General features: G+C 42.3%; 3 protein-coding genes across 5 annotated transcripts in view; 1 reads left to right on the forward strand and 2 right to left on the reverse strand.

The window, feature by feature from the left end:
- SLC31A1 (solute carrier family 31 member 1) overlaps window positions 1–10,681 on the forward strand; it is a 43,504-nt gene extending 32,823 nt beyond the window's left edge. Inside the window, exons 2-5 of the mRNA XM_082697031.1 lie at window positions 2,727–2,890; window positions 3,505–3,577; window positions 5,872–6,040; window positions 7,365–10,681. Of these exons, the coding sequence (XP_082553157.1) occupies window positions 2,792–2,890; window positions 3,505–3,577; window positions 5,872–6,040; window positions 7,365–7,566 (543 nt within the window). The 5' untranslated portion in view covers window positions 2,727–2,791 and the 3' untranslated portion in view covers window positions 7,567–10,681. The remainder of the gene's footprint in view (window positions 1–2,726; window positions 2,891–3,504; window positions 3,578–5,871; window positions 6,041–7,364) is intronic.
- HDHD3 (haloacid dehalogenase like hydrolase domain containing 3) overlaps window positions 1–21,807 on the reverse strand; it is a 169,322-nt gene that overhangs the window by 56,393 nt on the left and 91,122 nt on the right. The window lies entirely within an intron of this gene.
- Window positions 13,826–21,690, reverse strand: CDC26 (cell division cycle 26). Of its 3 annotated transcripts, none has more exons than XM_082697034.1 (4): window positions 21,559–21,690; window positions 19,269–19,378; window positions 18,467–18,560; window positions 13,826–14,256 (listed from the first exon to the last, which is right to left on the reverse strand). In XM_082697034.1, exons 2-4 carry the CDS (start codon window positions 19,319–19,321, stop codon window positions 14,080–14,082), a joined length of 324 nt encoding a protein of 107 aa, XP_082553160.1. In that variant the 5' UTR covers window positions 19,322–19,378; window positions 21,559–21,690; the 3' UTR covers window positions 13,826–14,079. The 3 variants fall into 3 exon arrangements, with proteins under 3 accessions (XP_082553160.1, XP_082553161.1, XP_082553162.1); XM_082697035.1 differs by lacking the exon at window positions 21,559–21,690 and adding an exon at window positions 20,711–20,826; XM_082697036.1 differs by lacking the exon at window positions 21,559–21,690 and having other exon boundaries at window positions 18,467–18,588.

The following is a 21,807-nucleotide window of genomic DNA, read 5'->3' on the forward strand; positions in this document are numbered from 1 at the left end:
GGGCTCCCTGCTCAGCGGGGGAGTCTTCTTCTCCCTCTGCTGCTCCTCCAGCTCATGCTCACTCTCTCTGTCTCTGTCTCTTTCAAATAAATAAATAAAAACAAACAAACTGACCTATACATGTCGTCTTATGCCCAAAATGAAAAATGATAATTGTTCAGTCCCTCTTTTAGGTTTTAGCCTTGAGGCTCCTTGGGGAAAGACTGTATGTCTGGTTCATCTCTGTATCTCCCTCAGTCTTTTACACCAGAAGACACTGCAAATAATCACTGAATTGATGGCCAGGATTCAGGTTGATAATGTGAAATGAAGTTATCCTTTATGGTTTTCTTTTGCTATAATAACTTTCCAAACCTTATTGGAAGAGAACAAATTGTGACTTCTACTTGAGTGTCTTCATGAGGATGTATTCTGTCTTCCTGGCTGGCAAAAGTCTTTTTATTCTTACTTTGCTGCACTTGCCTAGCTCAAAAACTGTAATCTGTCATCACTCAGACACCAGGGATCTCTCCATTCTACCCCGATTCTTTCACTGAAAACTGCTGCCCCCTTACCATTTTTCCCATCATTGAAATTTTATGGGTGCTGTCGTGTTGATTATTTTTGTGTGGTGTTTTTTATTCTTTGCTATAAAAACTTTATGGACAAAGAGGCTATTATGTATGTCCTTTATGTCCATGGTATTAATAATACCAGATTGTCAAGCTCTGTAATTACAAAGTAATATAGTGTCTGCCATGAAAGTTATTTACATTCACAGTTGAACTTTGATTCTCCCTTACTGATGCTTTGCCTTGTCCTTTACTAGAAATGCAATCCTGTTTCTTGAGCTTGCTTTCATAGAATCATGAGATGGGAGATTGAAGAGGGGGAGCTAGGTGGCTGAATAATTGTGCTTTTAAGTTATATATGACTCCCTGGATCTATATAGATTTCCTGTCTAAGGTATGCCTCTTCTCCACCTCTTAGTGATGTTGCCATATTACCTTGTTTGTTTCCTTCATCACACTAATCACACCATGAGATTGCTCTGTTTACTTTCTTGTTTTTCTTTCCATGAGTCACCTTGTTTATCTTACTCACAGAATTATTAGCTTTTAACTCAAGAGTTTGGCACATAGTAGGAGCTTAAAATATTTATTGATGGAATGAGAGGCACACTCAGCTTATGAACATGAATACCTACTTGGAATTTCTTTCTTTCTTTCTTTCTTTCTTTCTTTATTATTTGACAGACAGATCACAAGTGGGCAGAGAGGCAGGCAGAGACAGAGAGAGGAGGAAGCAGGCTCCCCGCTGAGCAGAGAGCCCGATGCGGGGCTCAACCCCAGAACCCTGGGATCATGACCTGAGCTGAAGGCAGAGGCTTTAACCCACTGAGCCACCCAGGTGCCCCTGGAATTTCTTTTTTCTCTTCTTTTTCTTCTTCATTACCTTTTTTTTTTTTTTTTTTTAATTTTAAGAGTTTTTTTAAGTAGACTCTACACCCAGCATGGAGCCCAACTCAGGGCTTGAACTTCCAACCCTGAGATCAAAACCTGAGCTGAGATCAAGAGTCAGAAGCTTAACCAACTGAGCCACCCAGGCATCCCCCCTCTACTGGGAATTTCTAAAGCCCTCTTTCCTCCACAAACTAGAGTCAAGGGACACATAAAGAGAATCCACCAACACCTGCCTTTCCACCCTCCTCAACTTTCCACTCCCCACCCCCACACCAGCTACAGGCATTTTTGCTACTTCATTTTTGTCCCAGATGGACTTTGCAATAAAGCAGTGATGTGGTAGTAAAGACATAAGGCTGAATATGCAGTTATATGGACTTAATTTAATAGAGAACATTCAATTTATACCTTGTTTTCAGTGTTCTTAGCACTAATGCTGAGCTGGGGTTGAAATTGTATCTTCTGAGCACACTGCTTGCCCAGGGCAGTAATAGACCTTTCCTTCAAGTTTAAATTAGCCAAAGGTTGGTTGTCCTGTATGTGAAAATGTATTCTTAATATCTTGATTGAACACAGGCCATCCAATTAGGTGAATTATTTGAAGCACTTGCTTTTTAGCTCCTGACATTTAGATTAGAAAGCCTTAGAGCAGTTAAATTTCATTAATGGCATCAATTTATCCTCTATTATAAATTATCTGTTTCCTGGGGCACCTGGGTGGCTCAGTGGGTTAAAGCCTCTGCCTTTGGCTCAGGTCATGATCCCAGGGTCCTGGAATCGAGCCCCACATCAGGCTCTCTGCTCAGCGAGGAGCCTGCTTCCTTTCCTCTCTCTCTGTGTGTGCCTCTTTGCCTACTTGTGATCTCTGTCCATCAAATAGATGAATAAAAAATCTTAAAAAAAAAAAAAACTGTTTCCTGCAACCCAAAGAAACTACTTTTCTTCTCCTTATCTTAGATTTATATTTGAACATTGGCCACATCTGTTAAAGGAACGACTTTGCAGAATAAGGTTTATGTCTCTGAAACCCTAGGTGCAAATCTCTTGTGCCACTGTCTCTGAAGGTAATCCCTGCTAGATGAAATCCCACAAAAATAAATAATTATCAGGAATCAAAATTTTAGAGGCACCTGCCTGGCTCAGTTGGTAGAACATGTGACTCTTGACCTCGGGGTCATGAGTTCAAGCCCCATGTTGGGCATAGAGCTTACTTAATTATCTTTTTCAAGAAGCATCAAGGTTGTATACTGTGAACTTATTATACATAATTCTTTTTCTTAAAAGAATCTTCTGCTGACTCAACTTTTCCTGGAAACCTGGACCATTCCCACCATAAAGAGATAAGCCACATGGCTCACAACACAACAGTACCTTCTCACCATCATCACCCAACCACTTCAGCCTCCCACTCCCACTCCCATGGCGGGGGAATGGACCACATGATGATGGTAAGTGCCACAGGAGAAGCTGCCCTTTTACACCCACTTGGGTAATAGAAATAATCGAGTTTCAGGACTGGCAGGTTATTATCTTTAAAGGTCAAGTTTACCCGTGAGGAAAAGCACAGATAGACTCAAAACAAGACAAGTGATTTGCCCAAGATCATGCAGCAGGTTAATTTCAGAGTCACACCAGAACCAGGATTTCTAGGCCTCTGCTGTATTCCTTCCTTTCAGAATTGACTCTTTTCTGAAGTAAGTTCTGGTTTACATGCTTTATATAGAAAAGATAGTACACTTACCACGGAGAGCACTGGAATGTAGAGAATTGTCGAATCACTAGATTGTACACCTGAAACTTATATAACACTCATGTTGACTATACTGGAATGAAAATTAAAAAGAGAGAGAGAAAAGGTTGGGTTTGGGAAGGAAGCAAGGGAGAGTACTTGTAGAGGATGTCTGCTGTAGGAATGCTGAGATAAAGGAGAAAGCCTCCTACTTCAATGAATGTCTCTTACTATTTCGATCTGACCCTTTGAAATGCTCTCAGCTTCTTGATGTGAAATTCTCATGTAGAATCTTCAGTCCTCTCTGACTGACTTGTTATGGTTTACCGGCAGAATATGACCTTCTACTTCGGCTTCAAGAATGTGGAGCTTTTGTTTTCTGGTTTGGTCATCAATACAGCTGGAGGTGAGTAAGCCGCCCTCATCAGGTGGTGTTCAGAGGGGACACTCACATAAGAGACAGTGACAAAGAATCAGGAAACCTGGCACCTCTTCCTCCCGTAAGTACTGAATAGTTATGGTTATGATACGTAATCATCTTCCTCTTACCTACCCAGAAGGTAAGGATACACAATGCTACAGTAAAGCTCTCTTACAGTTCTACAGTAAACCTCTCTTAAATAACATGTATATGTTATTGGGGGGCTGGGGGGCTCAGTCAGTTAAGCATCTAACCCTTGATCTCAACTCAGGTCTTGATCTCAGGGTTGTAAGTTCAAGTCCTGCCTTGGGCTCCATGCTGGGTATGGAACCTACTTAAAATAATAAATAAATAAATAAATAAATAGGAATAACATGCGTGTGTTTTAGAGTTTCTGGAAAATAATTTAGATACCAGATAAGAGTCTTTCACAATCCATTTCCTTTCATCCTTTTTTTGAGTGCTTTCTTATTTGGTAAGTTATTGATCCTGGACATAAGACTATAGTCAAGTTAAAATGATATAAGAAGCATTTTGGGCAAACAGACCACAAAATAACCCTGGGTGGAAAACTGTTGATCAAGTACAATCCTTCCATTTTACAGAGAAATTAAGACTCAAATACTGAAATTATTAGCCCTAAATCACAGAGCGTTGCTGTGTCAGAGGTTGGACAGGGACCTAGACTTTCTAGATCTGCCCTCTCCAGTGCTCTTTCTAGCATACCATACTGGTCTATCTCTTTCCTGATTCTTGGCATGGCTCATCTTACTGTCAGACCTACTTTTGGGATAACTGATACCCATTTTTGTGTGTCTATAATGATGAGTGAGCACGCCTTAAGTTCAAATTGCACAAGTTCCATTGTCAGTTGGACTGTTTTAAGGATCAGGTCTATCTTTGGAGCCACAAAATCAATTTGAGGAAAGAGGGGGTCATATAGTTCATGTAGTATATTAAATCAGCAGTTTGCGTATATTTGAAGGATTACCAACACTTCACAGTATGAAAGACTTAGAACTGAAATGTCTGAGGGCGCCTGAGTGGTGCAGTCAGTTAAGCGTCCAACTCTTGATTTTGGCTCAGATCGTGATCTCAGAGTCCTAGGGTTGAGCACTGTTGGGCTTCGCGCTCAGCATGGAGTCGGCTTAAAGATTCTCTCTCCTTCCCCCGGCTATTCCCCACTCCTGCTCGTGCTCTTTCTTTCTCTCAAATAAAAATAAATAAATCTTTTAAAAAAAAAAAAAAAGAACTGAAATGTCTGTTCAAGAAATAGTATTTTAGGGTGCCTGGGTAGCTCAGTGGGTTAAGCCGCTGCCTTTGGCTCAGGTCATGATCTCAGGATTCTGGGATCAAGTCCCGCATTGGGCTCTCTGCTCAGCAGGGAGCCTGCTTCCCTTCCTCTCTCTCTACCTGCCTCTCTGCCTTACTTGTGATCTCTCTCTCTGTCAAATAAATAAATAAAATCTTAAAAAAAAAAAAAAAAAAGAAAGAAATAGTATTTTAGAGGCAGCTGGATGGCTCAGTGGGTTAAGCCTTTGCCTTCAGCTCAGGTCATGATCGCAGGGTACTGGGTTCGAGCCCCACATCAGGCTCTCTGCTTGCAGGGAATCTGCTTCCCCCTCTGTCTTTCTCTGCCTGCCTCTCTGCCTATCTGTGATCTTTGTCTGTCAAATAAATAAATAAAATCTTTTAAAAAAAATAGTACTTTTTTTTTTTAATTCTAGTTAGCTAACAGACAGTATTGTATACAGTGTAGTGATTTAACAATTCCATAGGTTACCCAGTGCTCATCACAAGTGACCTCCTTAATCCCATCACCTATTTCACCCACACACCCCCAACCCCCAACCATCCGTGTCTTCTCTATAATTGTTTCCTGATTTTTCTCTCCCTTCCCCCCCCCTTTGTTCAAAGAAATAGTCAACACTTTAACATGGTGTTTTATTCCCCTTTTGCATATTCTACATTGTGTCATAACAAGCCAATTTATGACACCAGGTAGCCAGACCTGAAGGTCATTATCGTTCAGATGATTTTTTTGTGTTTATAATCAGAAAATGAATATGTTCTCCAGTAGAGACAATGGTTTTCTCTAACACCATCTTCACTCTTCTGTCTGTCTCTCTTGTCTGTCTGTGCAAGTAGAAATGTAGCAATATAACGTATTCGGAAATTGAGAGTAGCCCTCTTCTGTGTTGTCTCTCTAGCTTGGACAGCAAACAGACTAGTAACTTCGCATATATGACCGTACCACCATCTTTTCCTTCCCCACTTAGAAATGGCTGGAGCTTTCGTGGCAGTGTTTTTACTAGCCATGTTCTATGAAGGACTCAAGATCGCCCGAGAGAGCCTGCTGCGCAAGTCACAAGTCAGCATCCGCTATAATTCCATGCCCGTCCCAGGACCAAATGGAACCATCCTCATGGAGACACACAAAACTGTTGGGTAAGAAGACTGAACAGATCCAGACTGAAGTTCTGGAAGGCTGGACGAGTTAAGCACCAAAGCAGCTGTTTATTGGTAATAGCCCTCTTGTTGAGTTAGTAGTGATTCTGCATGATCTTGGTGAAAACCGTCTCTGGAGGCTTGGGTTGTGAATCCTAAGCAGGCCAAAGGAGGAATCATAGGAACCCTCCTGAGCTCGAATATTTGTTCTGAATTGTAAGCTTGGTCACTGTGGAAGAAGGTAAGGAGTTTATATTTTAAAATATTTGCCCAAATTGAAAATAAAATAATAATAAATAATATTAATAATAATAATAATACACACATTAAAAGAAATTCAGGTCAGGGTATAGAAGAATGGCAGAATCCATTTGATTCTTTTCTATAAAAAATTGCATCCCTCAGCTCTATTTTCATTTTGTTTACAGTATAAGATGTACAGATGTCTGTATTCTGTCCACAAAAGCATTTGGATGACTGCTAGTTTTCCAAACTACTGGAATCGTTTGGAAAATTAGATTGGCAGGTGCCTTTTGGGATTCTTTTTTTTAATTAACATATAATGTATTATTTGCATTAGGGGTACAGGTCTGTGAATCATCAGTCTTACACAATTCACAGCACTCAGCATAGCACATACCCTGCCCAATGTCCATCACCCAGTCACCTGCTTTTTGGGATTCTTGAGTTTTAATAGAAGTATAGGCCTTAAACTGAATTATAGTTCAAGGATTCCTATGGACCAGTGTGCTGCTTTCAAGTAACCACAGTGTTATTTATTCCCATTGTAACTCATGAGCTTCTTGAGGCCCAAACGTGTGACTGACTGGAGGTGACAGAACCTAGCGAGCGGCGAGGGGCTAGCCAAGCTTCCTAACGCCTGGTTAAGTACTTTGTTTTGTACCCCCCAGCCCTCAATTCTCTTTCCATTCTTTAGAATATGAATGTTGCCAAGGTGGAAGTCCTGAACATGTTCAAATAAGTAGGAGAGGGTTTAGGGCTTTCCTTTTAGAAGCCAAGGGAGAGGTAAATTAGGAGATTAGTCCTCCTTCCTCTCCTCTCCTCCCAAAGGGGGTTCCTCCTGCTGATAATGAACCATATCTGGCCAATACTTATTATCCAGGCAGCCCCATCATGTTTCATTTCCAGGGACCATAAACAACGTACGTAAGACACAAGTAGCCCTGAGTTGCCGGGATGGCTGTGGAGGAGTCCGGTTCAAGCTGAGCTCCTAACCACAGCTGCTCCCCCTTTCTCCCAATCTGCAGAGCTGCCTGAGCACTCCTAAGGGTCCCTGATAGTTGTGTCCCTGTTTACTCTCCAGGCAACAGATGCTGAGCTTTCCTCACCTCCTGCAAACAGTGCTGCATATCATCCAAGTGGTCATCAGCTACTTCCTCATGCTCATCTTCATGACCTACAATGGCTACCTCTGCATTGCGGTAGCAGCCGGGGCCGGCACTGGGTACTTCCTCTTCAGCTGGAAGAAGGCAGTGGTCGTGGACATCACAGAGCATTGCCATTAACGTTAAACTCCATGGTGCGGCCTTATCGATTGCAGTGGGAAGCAGTTCAAGACTGAAAGACATGGTTCCTACTCCAGTCTTCCCTTCTTGCTCCTTATCTCCTTACACACACACACACACCCCTTCTCAACAGAGGTTTAGCCTACAGTCTCTGAGCTAAAGTGATAACATCCCTGTTTTTTTTTCTAATGAGCTGAGATTCCCTCAGGAGATGTCCACCCTCCCCCATCATCCTAGATCCAAATTATATGTTCTTGTCCAAACCAGGTAGCTTTCTGTTCGGTGACTTGATCACCTGCTTCCTTTTGAGTCTCCTGTTTTATTTGGAGAATAGACAGAATGTGAATTTGGTGGGTTTTTTCTCATGGAGAGAGATTCACTTCAGCTAGGCAACTGAGGGAAATTCTTGTCCCACTAAACCCAGAACCCAAACTTAACATTGAAAAGTGAGTCCCAGTCTTTGTGTGCAAGGAGTATGAAGTACATTGTGCCTTTCGGTGTGATGTGTGGTACTAAAATCTTGGTAGTTTGCAGAAGGGTGGTTTGAGACTAAATATGGGCCTGGAGCTTGCAAAAGTGTGTGTACATTCTTGGGTGGCTGACTCATCGGCTTGTGTTCCTACTTAACATTTTGATCAGAATGAACTTGTCAATTAAAAAAAGAAATGATGACAATCAATTTGAGAAAAATAGAAATAGATATTTTAAAATAAAACCATTGATATTTTACTTTTGGTACCTTGGATTATCGCAGCTGAATGAAGCAAAAGAGTGGGAATTGTTTTCTTTTGTTACTGTCTTCACATGTTGGCCTCTAAACCAGTGGTTTTTAAACCTCAGCCGGCATCAGAATCACATGGAGAGCTTGTTAAAACAAGTGTTAAAACACTAGTTTCTGGGCCTCAACCCGGAGCCCCAAAATTGGCATTTCTAACAAGTTCCCAGGTGATGTTCCTGCTGATGGCCGGGGGACCACACTTTGAGAATCTCTGCTTTAAACTAAAGAAGTGTCACCAGGTGAGGTACTGGGCACAGGAATTTGAGTTGACGATTTGGTATGTCTAAGCTTCACTTGTGTACTAAATACCAGCACTCGTGCTGGTCAATACTTAATCATTCCACAAACGTATTCAGCTCCAGGTTTGTGTACGTGTGCCCAGGGCCTGTGCCCAGAGTAACATTTATCAGTATGTATGAAATCACTAGTCTTTAATTTTAAAGGTCTGTGGTTTCTTGGAAGTAGCTGGAAGATTGAGGAAGACCTTTGATCTGCAGTATAAAATCACCCAGTCATGGGTCAGAAGGGCAGAAGCCCAGCCCTCCCTTTGGAGAGGTTTAGGGTATGGTCTGCTGATGGCCAGATTTTCCTCAGGGCCCAGCATCCATGTCCACACCAAGCAGATCCTCGTCCTCTCTGTGACTGTCTTTGTTACTCTTGGGGGTTTCAATAGATCACATGTGGCCAAACTTCTTTTTCTCATTGAAGAACCATACTGGATTTTTATTCTGTTCTGTTGTGAGTTTACACTACAGTCTGGTCCCCAGTCCAGACAACCTGTGTGAAGTGACTCTTCCCGTGTTAGTCTGTTAATCCTGCCCTCCTTGGTGCTAGACTCCAATCGTGCCTCAGGGCAGAGGACACAACACACAACTGTTCTGTTGGCCTCTGCTGTGGTTTTGGAGTTTGTACGTTCTCTCTGGGTGCCAGTTAAATATTGGAGAGCAAGGAATGTGTATTTCCATGGCTTTAAACCAAGAGAAGGTTACAAGCTTACCAGATCAGGGGTAAAATCTGAGAACCAACATTTAGAGTTTTGTGCTTTTCTCTCATTCCAGCCCCTTGTGGGGCTGCTACTTCGCATGAGCGCAGTGCATGATGGGTAGTAACAGAGTCCAAGTTATTGGACTAGTGACAAGTCCCAGTTATTATCTCAGAACCCAAGGAATAAAAGACCGTGCGAAATAAAAGAAGACTCGATGGAATAGTGACCCTGGTGCTTGCTCTCTAGAAATCTTGGCCTGAGCTGCTATAAAATACCCTTTCAGAAACAGGACCTTATCAGTAAGGTAAGAAAAATCAAGGCCAGTTCAGACAAAATGCTGTGAATTTGAAACTCAATGGAGAAACATCAGTCTGGGATAGGTTTTCACTGTTTATGACAGTGTCACAAAAAACCTGAATTCCAGCCGTTCTTAGATTACGTTGCCAAAGGAAGAAGTTTATGAAGGAGAAAAAATTTAAAGCTTAAATTCCATCTTTCTTGAGCTCTTGGATTGTGATAATGATCTCATTGACTTTCATTTCTGTATCCCTGTTGATTTGGAATTTAGTGCCTGACTTCTTTGTTCTTTTGGATCCAAAAGAACCAAGATCCAAAAGATCCAAAATCTTTTCCTCCTTTGCTGTTCACATGTCTTAGAAACCTGTATCCCCATTTCTTTGGCCCCTTATTCTTTCCTTTCCCTTTCTTTCAGTTTAATCCCATGTGTCTAGTTTATGAAATCTCCCTAGCCCTCCTGAGGCAGAGGAGATAGATACCAACCGGAAGTTGTGAAACTTAGTAGAGACCTGACGTACCCTTCGGGGAGAAATTGTCCTGTTGGAATTGCTAGAAGGCTGGTAAAGGGCTACCTACTGGTTCCATCTGCAGAGTCACAGAATCTTAACTGCTATCTCCAGTCTATGTTGGAGGAGCACTCAGTCCCTCATTGCCCACAAATGGGGAATCCTCTTGTCCACCAGGGAATTAGAAATTAAGGTTTCTTCACTACTTCTATGGTAGGGCTGTCTGGAATTCTATTTCAGACTGTGAGGCTCTGGGCTTGGGTTCTAGCCACAAGGGGTTTCTTATATAAGGAGCTGGAAGGGGAGGGGGCAGGGATTACACGTTCATGTCATTTCATTTTGATCCTGCTCTCTCCAGCTGCTTCTTTCAGAAGAGACATCTAAAGATACAAAGTCTGCATTTGATATAATGCCTTAATCACTGAGTCTACAATTCATGTTGACCATTTTAGACTGTAAGCTCCTGGAGAGCAGTATTGCTGTAGTAGGAATATTTTAACAGTGTCATATGTAACAGAACAAAATAAATATTTTGATTTTGTGATTCTACGCATGTCTTTCTACCTAGAGTGATAGCAGAATAAGTGGTCACTTCATTGGCCAGTACCATCATTTTTTTTTAAGATCTTATTTATTTATTTATTTGATGGAGAGATACAGTGAGCAAGAGAGAGAGCACAAGCAGGGGGAACAGCAGAGGAAGAGGGAGAAGCAGGCTTTCTGCTGAGCAGGAAGCCCGATGCAGGGCTGGATCCCATGAAGGCAGACACTTAATGATTGAGCCAACCAGGCACCCCAACCATCAATTTTTAAGATGTCAGTCTTTTAAGTGGCAAGATCCCTTTAGGTTTTCAGCTCACTCTCCTCTTACTCTACTTAAAATGACAAGCTTGGGGCACCTGGGTGGCTCAGTTGGTTGAGTGTCTGACTTGGTTTCAGCTCAGGTCATGATCTGAGGGGTCATGGATCAAACCCAGGTGTGGGGCTCTGTGTTCAGTGGGGAGTCTACTTGAAGATTGTCTCTCCCTCTCCCTCTGCTCACTCTCTTTCTCTTTCAAATAAATAAATCTTTAAAATGACAAGCAGAAAATTCCTGCCCATAGGTACTGTCCCCATGCTTTAATAAAACCACCTTTTTGCACCAAAAATAAATGAATAAAAATAAAAGTGATGTGCTAGGGGGCCCTGGGTGGCTCAGTCTAAGGACCTGCCTTTGGCTCAGGTCATGATCCTGGATTGAGCCCCACATCTGGCTACCTGCTCAGGAGAGAGCCTGCTTCTCCCTCTTCCTCTGCTGTTCCCCCCACAACTTGTTCTTTCTCTCTGTCAAATAAATAAAAACTAAAACAAAAAAAGAGAGAGACAATTTTTTTTTTAAATGGTAAGTTAGTACTGCCAGATCTACATGACCTTTTGCACAGGAGTCAAGGGTCTTCATGAAGCAGCAAATCTCTCAGTATACCAAGAATTCTAAAAGCTAACACATCATATCAATAATCACTTCTGTGGTTATGCTGTCAGGAAAGAGGCCCTGAATTGGCCTCTAAGGATCTCCACTGCCAAACCTCGCGATGAGTATTGGCCCTGTCTGTCCCTTCAGTAATGCCAGAATGCTGGTGTTATTTGCCCCTCCTGCTGGCCCCAGAAGGCATCTTACCATCCAGTACCATTCCTATTCTCCTCCATAGTGTAGAATGATGAGCAGGGACTTTGGAGTCAAGCATGTCCAGGTTCGAATCCTGACTCCCCCGCTTATCAGAAGTGTAACCTTGGGCAAGTGATTTTAATAATCCCTAAACCTTAGTGTTCTCATTTATAAAAATGCAATAATAGCACCATTTTCAACTTAGGAGCAATATATATAAAGCACCTAGCACTTAACAGGCAACCAAACCATAGTAACTTTTTGATTATTTTTACTCCAGCTTTCAGGAAACTAAAGGTAAGCTCTTCCGGGTGAGTTCAATACCTCTTCACAAGCACTTGACAATCTTCCAGACATGCACCCTATGACCTGAGGAATAAGAGAACCCATGCACGTAATTTCAGTTGTGTCTGAAAGGATTTATAGCTGTCATAGGTAGTAGATAAGGGCAACAAGTAAGCCCTTATCTAATCTGGCAAATGTCTCATTCTTTATAGTTAAAATAGTAAGATAGATAAAATTTCCTGAGAACTGAAACAGCATCCTCTCCCTCCACCTCTGTGAACCCCACTTTCTAGACCCAGCGGGGGGCAGACTAAGAAAGCAGTGTAGCAATAAAGTTTAGAAATTTGGGTTCAGAGATCGGTATGCTTGGGTTCAAGTCTCAGCTCTATCCCTTAATTAGCTGAGCATCTAGTACTCTCCTCATAGGAGTTGAAGATTGAGACAATCAGCAAACAGCACTCAGTATGGTGCCTCCATACAGAGCCCTCTGAGTGTTGGCCAGTCAGGAGAGAAGCAAAATTTAGGAGGCACCAATGCTCTCATGCTTCTGTGCCTATGTGCTGGGAAGCCAGGGAGAGCTTAAGGCAGAGGCTGGTTTCTCCCGGCTTTGGTTTTTTTTTTTTTGCCCTTCCATACTGGCCTTTGTGGGCTTCAAGGTGATATTACTCAGTTTTCCTATCTAGAGCCTGGCTTGATGTGTCTTGAAGACTGTAAAATAACAAAATTGAAGGTCCTTGATCAGACTAGGAGAATAAAGATTTTTGTAAGAATAGTTGGAGGAAGAAGAGAAACTATATATTCTCCTTTCCCTGCCTCTCTCACATTTTTTATTTTTTTAAGGATTGTATCCATCTTCAAAGAGAGAAGAGAGCACATGAGCACAGAGAGGGGCAGAGGGAGGAGAAGCAGACTCCCCAGGACTCCGAGATCATGACCTAGCTGAAGTCAGACACTTAACCAACTGAGCCATCCAGGCACCCCTCCTCCACATTCTGAATACCCAGCCTTAACTATCCCTAGAAAGATGGGGTAAAATCTTGCTAAGGGTCTCTTTAGGACTGATGATTCTAGAGATTCCTTCTATCACAGCTGACAGTTCCTGTAGTTGAATTAAATGGTAAAAACAACAGAACATGATTTTTTTTTTAACTTTATTTACTTTTTTTTAGTAATCTCTACACCCAAAGTGGGCTTTGCAGTCACGACCCCGAGATCACGAATCTCATGCTCCTCCCAACTGAGCGAGCCCGGCGGCCTGGACCTGATTCTAAATCATCCTCTCGATTGGCTCCTCAGTGGGAAAAATTTTTAGGCAAGTTGGAAAAGGAAGGAAAACTGGAATTATGGTAATTCCTTTTAGGGGCATTCCTATTATTGTGTTTCCTTCCACTGTCCCCTCTCCCGAAATTACACTCAGACTAGCTATGAAGCCATTCTGTAAACAGATTCTGGAAACCCACAGCTTGATCACATTTACACAAAATCACTAGAATCTAATCTCCACAAAGGCAGGGATCTTTGATTTTGTTCACTGATGTTACTAAGTGCCTAGAATAGTATCTGGCACATAACAGGCACTCAATAAATACTTGCTGAACAGATGAATTGGAAGAAAGTCAGTGACAGGGATCAAATGCAAGTGTTCTGTGCTTCAAGTCTTTCAATAAAGGTGGGAAGAGTGATGTTACCTCTCACAGCAGTTACCTTTTAAAGTCTGAGGGTTAACAGTGCTAGGATTATGCTTCATTAAGGGTGTCGCACACTTTTCCAAAAATATATTTATTTTAAAAAACAAAAATGAGACAAGTTTTATAGAGTCAGATTTTCCGGAGACAAACTAGAGTTTTGATTTCCACCTTGAGCAAAAGTTAAGCATCAGTAATCTCATGCAGAAGTATTCTCTGCAGGAGGTAAAACATTCTACTTGACTGCAAGCACTCAGTTCTCTAAATCTTGTTTGTACTTCTGCCATCATTCTACTCCATTCCAGGGCTCTGGCATGCAAGATAATCCGCCTCTAAAATTCGAAACTTCCAAATTGAGATGAACGATTGTTGGGTTTGGGTTGGGGTTTATAACCAATTCGATCATTAATCATTTGCTCCCTGCTCTTGGGGTCACTGCTGAGCCCAATGGCGCCTTCTCCATCACTGATTCCTACGACGTCCACTTCTTCTTTTTGTTTCTTACGGGTCTGGAGGTATAAAAATCTTAGGATTAAGGCAACATTCTCTCCATTAGCAAACCTTTATTTGGCACCTGTCAGGCACTAGGCATAGGGTGAAGGCTAGTGTTACGGCCTGCAGAACAATAAGGTGAAATCCTAGGTTTAAATGGATAGTAAGCGGACAAGCGGGGATACAGGGACGTAGTGAGAAAAGATAAAACCCCTACCCTCCTGGATGTCACAGTCTAACAGGGAAATAAGTAAATAGACAATGACAACATAGGATGATCATGGTATGACACTGGAACGTCCATACTGTGAGAAGATACAAAGAAGAGGTAAGGAGTTGGGTGTGTCATGGTGGAGCTTCAGAGAAGGGAATTGCAGTTAGAAAAATAAATAATAGAGGAGAAGATGGATGTTAGCTGAAGCTCCTGTGGTCATCACTCACAATATATGTAAATTACACCATCATGCGCTACGCCTTAAACTTACACAGTGGTGTATGTCAGTTGTTTCTCAATAAAACTAGAAAAAAAAGATAAATAAGTTGGCAGACGGGGGAGAGAAGGTTTTGTTTTTTTGTTTGTTTTTAAGATTTTATTTTTAAGTAATCTCTACACCCAGCAGGGGGCTTGAACCTACAAGCCTGAGATCAAGAGTTGGATGTTCTACCTAATACACCAGCCAGGCACCCAGAAAAGGGTGTTTCAGTAAAGGTGTTACTCAAGAGAATAGATGGAAAGATTAAGTGACTGGTAAAGCAATAACCACCGGAAATTAAGAGCTTCATTGACACCATGAAATTAAATATAACACAGGAATACAAGATTTTATGCTGTCTTATCAAAACACCTGAATTTTGAGGTTTTTGTTTTGCTTTCAGGTAAGAAGTATGGCTCTTGGGGCGCCTGGGTGGCACAATCAGTTGAGTGTCTGACTCTCGATTTCAGCTCAGGTCATGATCTCGGTGTCATGAGATCCTGCCTTGCGTGGGGCTCCAGGAGCTCAGACTTTGGGCTGATTCTTTCTCCTTCCTTCTGCTCCTCCCCCTGCTCACATACTCTCTCACAGATTAATTAAATCTTTAAAAAAAAAAAAAGATTTGGCTCTTAAGTCACAAGTGACTGCAGAATTCACCAAGTCAGTATCTGAGCTTGATCTTCTTTTTTTTTAAGATCTTGTTTTTAAGTAATCTCTACACCCAACTTGGGGCTTGAACTCACAACCTATCCCATAACCACTGCAACCTGACTCAAAAGAGGGTATTACATAATGTTCTCTGAGAAAGTAAACAAATATTATATCTAGCATTCCTTAGAAGAATGGCTTGACTCCTCTAACCACTGGAATTGCCCCCATTCTTCAGAACTTACTAATGAACTCAGCACTAAGTGCCAGTCATAGTATCATACTAAGTCAACTATTACTTTATATACGTGTGTGTGTATAAAATGACATTTCTGAGTTACTCTCTAGTGAGTCTACACTACCAGTAAGTAACATTACAAATAGCTCAGTGAAAACAGGTTAAAAGGCAAAGGATATTATCATTTTATAAGCCATGAGAAACTGAGAACGTCCAAATGGTATGATATCATTTAAAAGGCTTCCCACCATGAACAATTGCTGTTTCAGAATCCAGTCATCAAAATGTAATTAAACTAATTTCAGTAACAAATGAAATACCAGTTTCTATTGGTGTAATTTCATTTTAGTCATAGGCAAATCTATCCCTCCCTAAGTTGCTCTAAAACAGGTCAGGGGCACCTGGGTGGCTCAGTGGGTTAAGTCTCTGCCTTCGGCTTGGGTCATAATCCCAGGGTCCTGGGATCGAGCCCCACATCAGCCGGGAGTCTGCTTCCCTCTCTCTCTCTGCCTGCCTTTCTGCCTACTTGTGATCTCTGTGTCAAATGAATAAATAAAATCTTTAAAAAAAAAACAAAACAAAACAGGTCAAATGCACTAGATAATTGCCTTTAGTAGCCAGACTAACTCAATAGTGAGCTGATTCTGCAGAATCAAAGTTCAGCATTCCAACACTTTATGAGACTCATTACAGCTAAAGGTTAAATTGTAGTGAAAGGACACTTCAGGTGAAGGCAACCAAAGGTGCAGATGCACCAAGATTTAAGTTGAAGATAACCTGACAGTGGAAGATAACGTAAAGATAAAGTTAAATGAGCAAGGACTAGGCCACAAATGACCTTATATACCATCCTAAGGTATCTAGACTTTATTCTCAGAGCCAATGAAGAGTTTAAGTCTTATTAATGGACATCATTTAATACTGTGGGATAAGCTACACTTAAAAATACACATCGAAGGGCACCTGGGTGGTTCAGTCACTAAGCATCTGCCTTCAGCTCAGGTTCGAGCCCTACATCAGGCTCTCTGATCGGCAAGAAGACTGCTTTTCCCTCTTCTTCTCCCACTCTCCCTGTTTGTGTCCGTTTTCTCATGGTCTGTCAAATAAATCTTTTTTAAAAAACCAAAACAAATACATATTGATGGGGTACCTGGGTGGCTCAGTCAGTTAAGCATCTGCCTTCTGCTCAGGTCATGATCTCAGGGTCCTGGGATCCAGCCCCACAGTGGGCTCTGCACTCAGCAGGGAGTCTGATTCTCTCCCTTCCTCTCCCTCTGCCCTACCCCCAACTTGTACTCTTTCTGTCTCACTCTCAAATAAATAAATAGTTTAAAGAAGAATACATATTGAGTTTCTACCACGATGCAGGCATGAGCTCCTTCCCCAAGGCTGGGAACTCAACAGTGAAGACGACAAACATGATTTCTACAATCAGGCTTCCTAATGTAAATGCTACAATAAACAAATCATTGTAAATTATAATAAATGCTATAAAAATAAAAGGATAAAGTGCTTTGGGTCACCTGGCTAACTCAGTTGGTAGAGCATGTGACTCTTGAGCTTGGAATGGTGAGTTCAAACCCCACATTGGACATACATATTACTTAAAAAAAAAAAAAAAACAATAAAAATAAAGTGCTTTGAGAAACCCTAAGGAGGAACAGCATGGACGGGCATTCCCCTAATCTGAATAGGGTCAGAAGCAGCCTCTCAGACTGATGAAATGACATTTAAACAGATGTGAAGACGAGAAGAGGAAAGCAAAATGTACAAAGGCCATGAGTGATGAACCTCTTGGTGTGTTCAAGGAAATGATAGAAAGCCAACATGCTTGGGGTACAGAGGCCAAGGCAAAGAATGGCAGGAGTTGAAACCTGAGGAGCCAGAACATACAAAATTTTGTAGGCCACAATAAGCAGTTGAAATTTTATTCTAAGTGCAGGAAACCACGGAGTTTTAAGCAGGGGAATGATATGATCTGAAAATTTGTAAGGTTCATTCTAAAAACCTGATGTAGAATCGATTAACAAGATAAAAATGGAAGCAGGAAGACCACCGAGAATGCAACTGAAATTTCAGAGAGAGAGGTGACGGTTACTTGCACTAAGGTAGTAACCGTGGAGATATATGGGGTGAATCCAAACGGTAAGGAAAAAAAAGAACTCAAGAGTGACTCCTAGGTTTCTGGCTCGAGCAGCTGCAGAGATACTGACACAGGGAACACCTGAAACTAGCTTGAGGAAGAAATCAAGAGGTCTTTTATTTTAACATGTTAAGTGCAGGAGACTGAGTAGTGACTTCTAAAGCTCTCAGGACCTAATTCCTGAACCTCTGAACATTGCCTTATATGGAAAAGGGTCTTTGCAGATGGGATAAGGATCTTGAGATGGAGACATTAGCCAGGATTATGTGGGTGGGCCCTAAATGCCATTCCATGTATCCTTGTAAAAGAAGACAATGGGAGATTTCACAGACAGCAAGGACAGCAACAGGAGAAAGAAATGTGATCCGGGATGCAGAGATTGGAAAGATGTGGCCACCAGAAGCTGAAAGAGCCAAGGAACAGATTCTTCTCTACAATCTCTGGAGGGCATGTGGTCCTGCTGACACCTTGATTTGGGACCAGTGATACTGATTTCAGATTTCTGACCTACAGAATGGTAAAGAAATAAATTTCTGTTGTTTGAAACCACCAAGTTTGTGGTAATTTGTTACAGTAAGCCACAGGAAACTGACACATTAAGTTTGAAATGCCTGTCCAGCAACCACATAGAGGTTTCAATAAGGTGTTGGTTAAAAGGGTCTGGATTTCAAAAGTTAAAGTTATTGTTTTAAATATCCTTAAGGATTTGAAAGTTGTACTCTTACCTCCAGGTCCTTTCGAATGCTCTCAAACTCCTCAATGTCATCAAGCTTCAGCTCCAGGCGGGTTGGTTTTCGCCGCAGCATACTGAGATCAACACTAAAGGCCAGACCCAGAGAACTATGAGCTGTTAGAAATAGCAGAGGAGGAAAAACTGGAGGTGATAAAGCTTGGCTACAAAAACAAGATCAATTTGTCAGCATGCATGCTAAAGGAACGGTGATACAAAAGACTCATTTGGGTTCACACATAGACTTCTAAGTCATTAGATGAGTGATTATTACATGATGGAGATCCATAACTCTGCAATTCAAAAAAAAAAAAAAAACGTCTTCAAGAAAAAAAAAGAGCAAGCTACCTATAAAAAAGAGAATTCTAGGCAACAATCACTTCAATTTTATATTTCAATCACATCCAAAGAATTATTCTAGCTCAGAGAATAAAGTTAAAATAACACATCTTAATTCAGTATAATTACTGGGAGAGTACATACGCCAATAAATTAGATCAACTCTGCATGAGAACTGTGACAGATCTGTGGTCACTCCTGAATACTTAAAATCAGCTTACTAGGGACGCCTGGGTGGCTCAGTGGGTTGAGCCGCTGCCTTCGGCTCAGGTCATGATCTCAGGGTCCTGGGATCGAGTCCCGCATCGGGCTCTCTGCTCAGTGGGGAGCCTGCTTCCCTCTCTCTCTCTCTCTGCCTGCCTCTCTGTCTACTTGTGATCTCTCTCTGTCAAATAAATAAATAAAATATTTTTTAAAAATCAGCTTAGTAAATCTCATGAAAACTCCCTATAACTCACCAATTCACAGAGTTATCCTCAGGGTCTAAACAGGTCCTAAATGGAAAGATCATTCATTAAACAAACACTTCTTGTGCTCCTGCTCCAGAGTTAAAAGGCATAGTCACAGCCTGTGGGGAAAACAAACACGTAAACAGAAAATTGCAACACACTCTAATAAAGGACTCAGATGGAGGACAATGCAATGGCATCACACAGGCACCCAATCCAGTCTGGGTGGTGTGGGGGGTAGACAGGGACATGGAAGACTTCCTGGAGGAGATCTCTTAGCTGACTTGTGAAGGGCAGGCAGAGACAGGCAGGTAAGAGAGAGAAAACAAATAGACCAAAAGGCTCAAAAGAACAATCCTGAGGCTGAAAGCCAAAGATAATGCTTATGCTAACAGGAACCAATTTTTATTAAAGATGATGAAATTCACCAAGTGAGTTTAATACCTGTTAATGGCATCATCTTTATATTCTCCGTAACACCCAGCAGAGTACATGTACTGGTGAATAAACTGAGACACCCAAATAAAGTGAAATGAACTTTTCTTGAGCACTTTGCTACACTTTTCCATTCCTATTCTTTACATTTTTACTTGAACACAGGGACCCTGTGCTGCTGGCAAAATTACCTCTATTTTATAAATGAAGTTGAAGCTCTTCAGTTTGGGTAATAAATGTCAGCCTCCTATAACACACCGGTCTGTCTAGGTGGTGAGGATTAAATGAGAATGATGTAAATGAAAGCTCCTTTAAAGTATGTACAGCTATAGGGGTGCCAGGCTGGCTCAGTCAATAGTGCATCAGACTCCTGATCTCAGGGTCATGAGTTCAAGCCCCACACTGGGCATGGAGCCTACTTAGAAAAAAAAAGGGGGGGGGCTGTAGGGAGGTGCCTGGGTGGCTCAATCGGTTGGGTACCTGCCTTTGGCTCAGGTCATGATCCCCAAGTCCTGGGATCCAGTCCCTTCCCCTGGCTCGTGGGCACATGTGCACACCCTCTTTTATTTAAATAAATAAAAAATATTTTTTTTAAAGTATGTATGGGTATAAATTATAATTAGATCTTTCTAGGACGTAGCTAGAGACTACAAAGTATACAAAGGAAGATATGTATCCTTCCATGAAGCTTGGAACAGAACAGGTGATGTTCTCAACACTGGCACATTAAATTTCATATTGTTTTATATACTTTCAGATAGTATCTTAGGGCACCTGGCTGGCTCAGTCGGTGGAGCATGGGACTCTTCATTTCCAGGTTGTGAGTTTAAGCCCAAGGTTGGATGTAGGATTACTTAAAAATAAAATCTTAAAAAAAAAAAAACACAAAACTAAATAAATCAGAAACGAACTTAAATCCAATGTAAACAAATGGTAGAGGAAGCCAAAATTCCAAGGGGAGAGTAAGGAAGGAAAGGATATGTAAAAGAGAAAAGCTCTGCTGTACATTTTCTTACATTTTCGTCCCTTTTCTGCAAACTGTGTCAAGCTCGCCACTGGGAGGCAGTACAGAGTAAAGGGCAAACGTGCTCGCTGGAGAGGCGAAAGGGCTGAGGACAGATTCTAATCCCACGTCACCCACTGATCTTGGACCGTCAGTTTCATCTTTCACCAGACTTTAGTCTCCTCCTGTTGTTTACACTGTCGTATAGACTAAACGAGGTAAGGCACTGTAAGTTCCTGGAACATAATCTGGCATTTAATAAACGCCCAATAAATAACAGCTCTTATTATCGTAATTGTCCTTGCAGAGGTTTGGGGAGGGGGCTCTGCCCAGCTCGAGGAACACCAATATTTTAAGCGTCTCCACCCCCGACACGAAGGCAAAGCCCTGGTCTTGTTCATCTCCGCTGCTCCAGTCCCCAGCGGAACACAGGGCCATGCAGAGTTGGGGGTGTGCCCTCTACCTGACGCCCTCACAGGCATCCTCTCTCCCTCTGAGTCAGATACAAAGACCAGTCTGAATACAGACAACAGCAGGCCGTGGCTCCTCCCCGGATCTTTATTTTATTTCGGCGCTAGAGGGCTCTTCGAGCTTAATCTACCGCCACTGCCCAAATCCACCAAAAATTCACTCAGCCCAGAGGAAGGCCCTGGTAAAACTTCCCGACGCGGAGGAGAACAGCACTCCCTCCGCAGCTCCAGAGGGGCACCCCCGGGTCCAGAGCGAGAGTTTCCATGGCCTCATGGCCCTCCGCTCAAAGAGGACGGAAGCCTCTCGGAAAGCCGGGGGCGACGTCAGGGCTGAAAAGCCCTCCATTTGCTCCAGAGTTCAACCCCGAGCCGCGGGACTCAACAAACCTACCTCTTTTCAAGCCGGTTCAGCCTCTTCCCGGAACCCCGGCACCCACCGCGAATCGCCTGTGAAGCGAACTGGACTACACTTCCCAGAGTGCTTTGAGCCTCTCCCGGCAGTACCTCGTCTTCGCGTGCTTTTTCTCAGAGACTCTACGGTTCACGCTACTCTTCGCGCCACGACGCTTCCGTACTACCACTCCCATCATGCTCCACGCCTCCCGCGGCGCTGCGACGGCCCTCGGCCCATTTCCGATCC

This window comes from Mustela nivalis, assembly GCF_964662115.1.
Source record: "Mustela nivalis genome assembly, chromosome: 13".
NCBI classification, from domain to species: Eukaryota; Metazoa; Chordata; class Mammalia; order Carnivora; family Mustelidae; genus Mustela; species Mustela nivalis.

Coding starts and splice junctions, on each gene's coding strand:
- CDC26 (XM_082697034.1), bottom strand. CDS start 19,321: ATGATCTTTCCATTTAGGACCTGTTTAGACCCTGAGGATAACTCTGTG. Junction 18,561..19,268: donor GAGGATAACTCTGTGAATTG/GTGAGTTATAGG, acceptor TCTGGCCTTTAG/TGTTGATCTCAGTATGCTGC. Junction 14,257..18,466: donor GCATTCGAAAGGACCTGGAG/GTAAGAGTACAA, acceptor TTATACCTCCAG/ACCCGTAAGAAACAAAAAGA.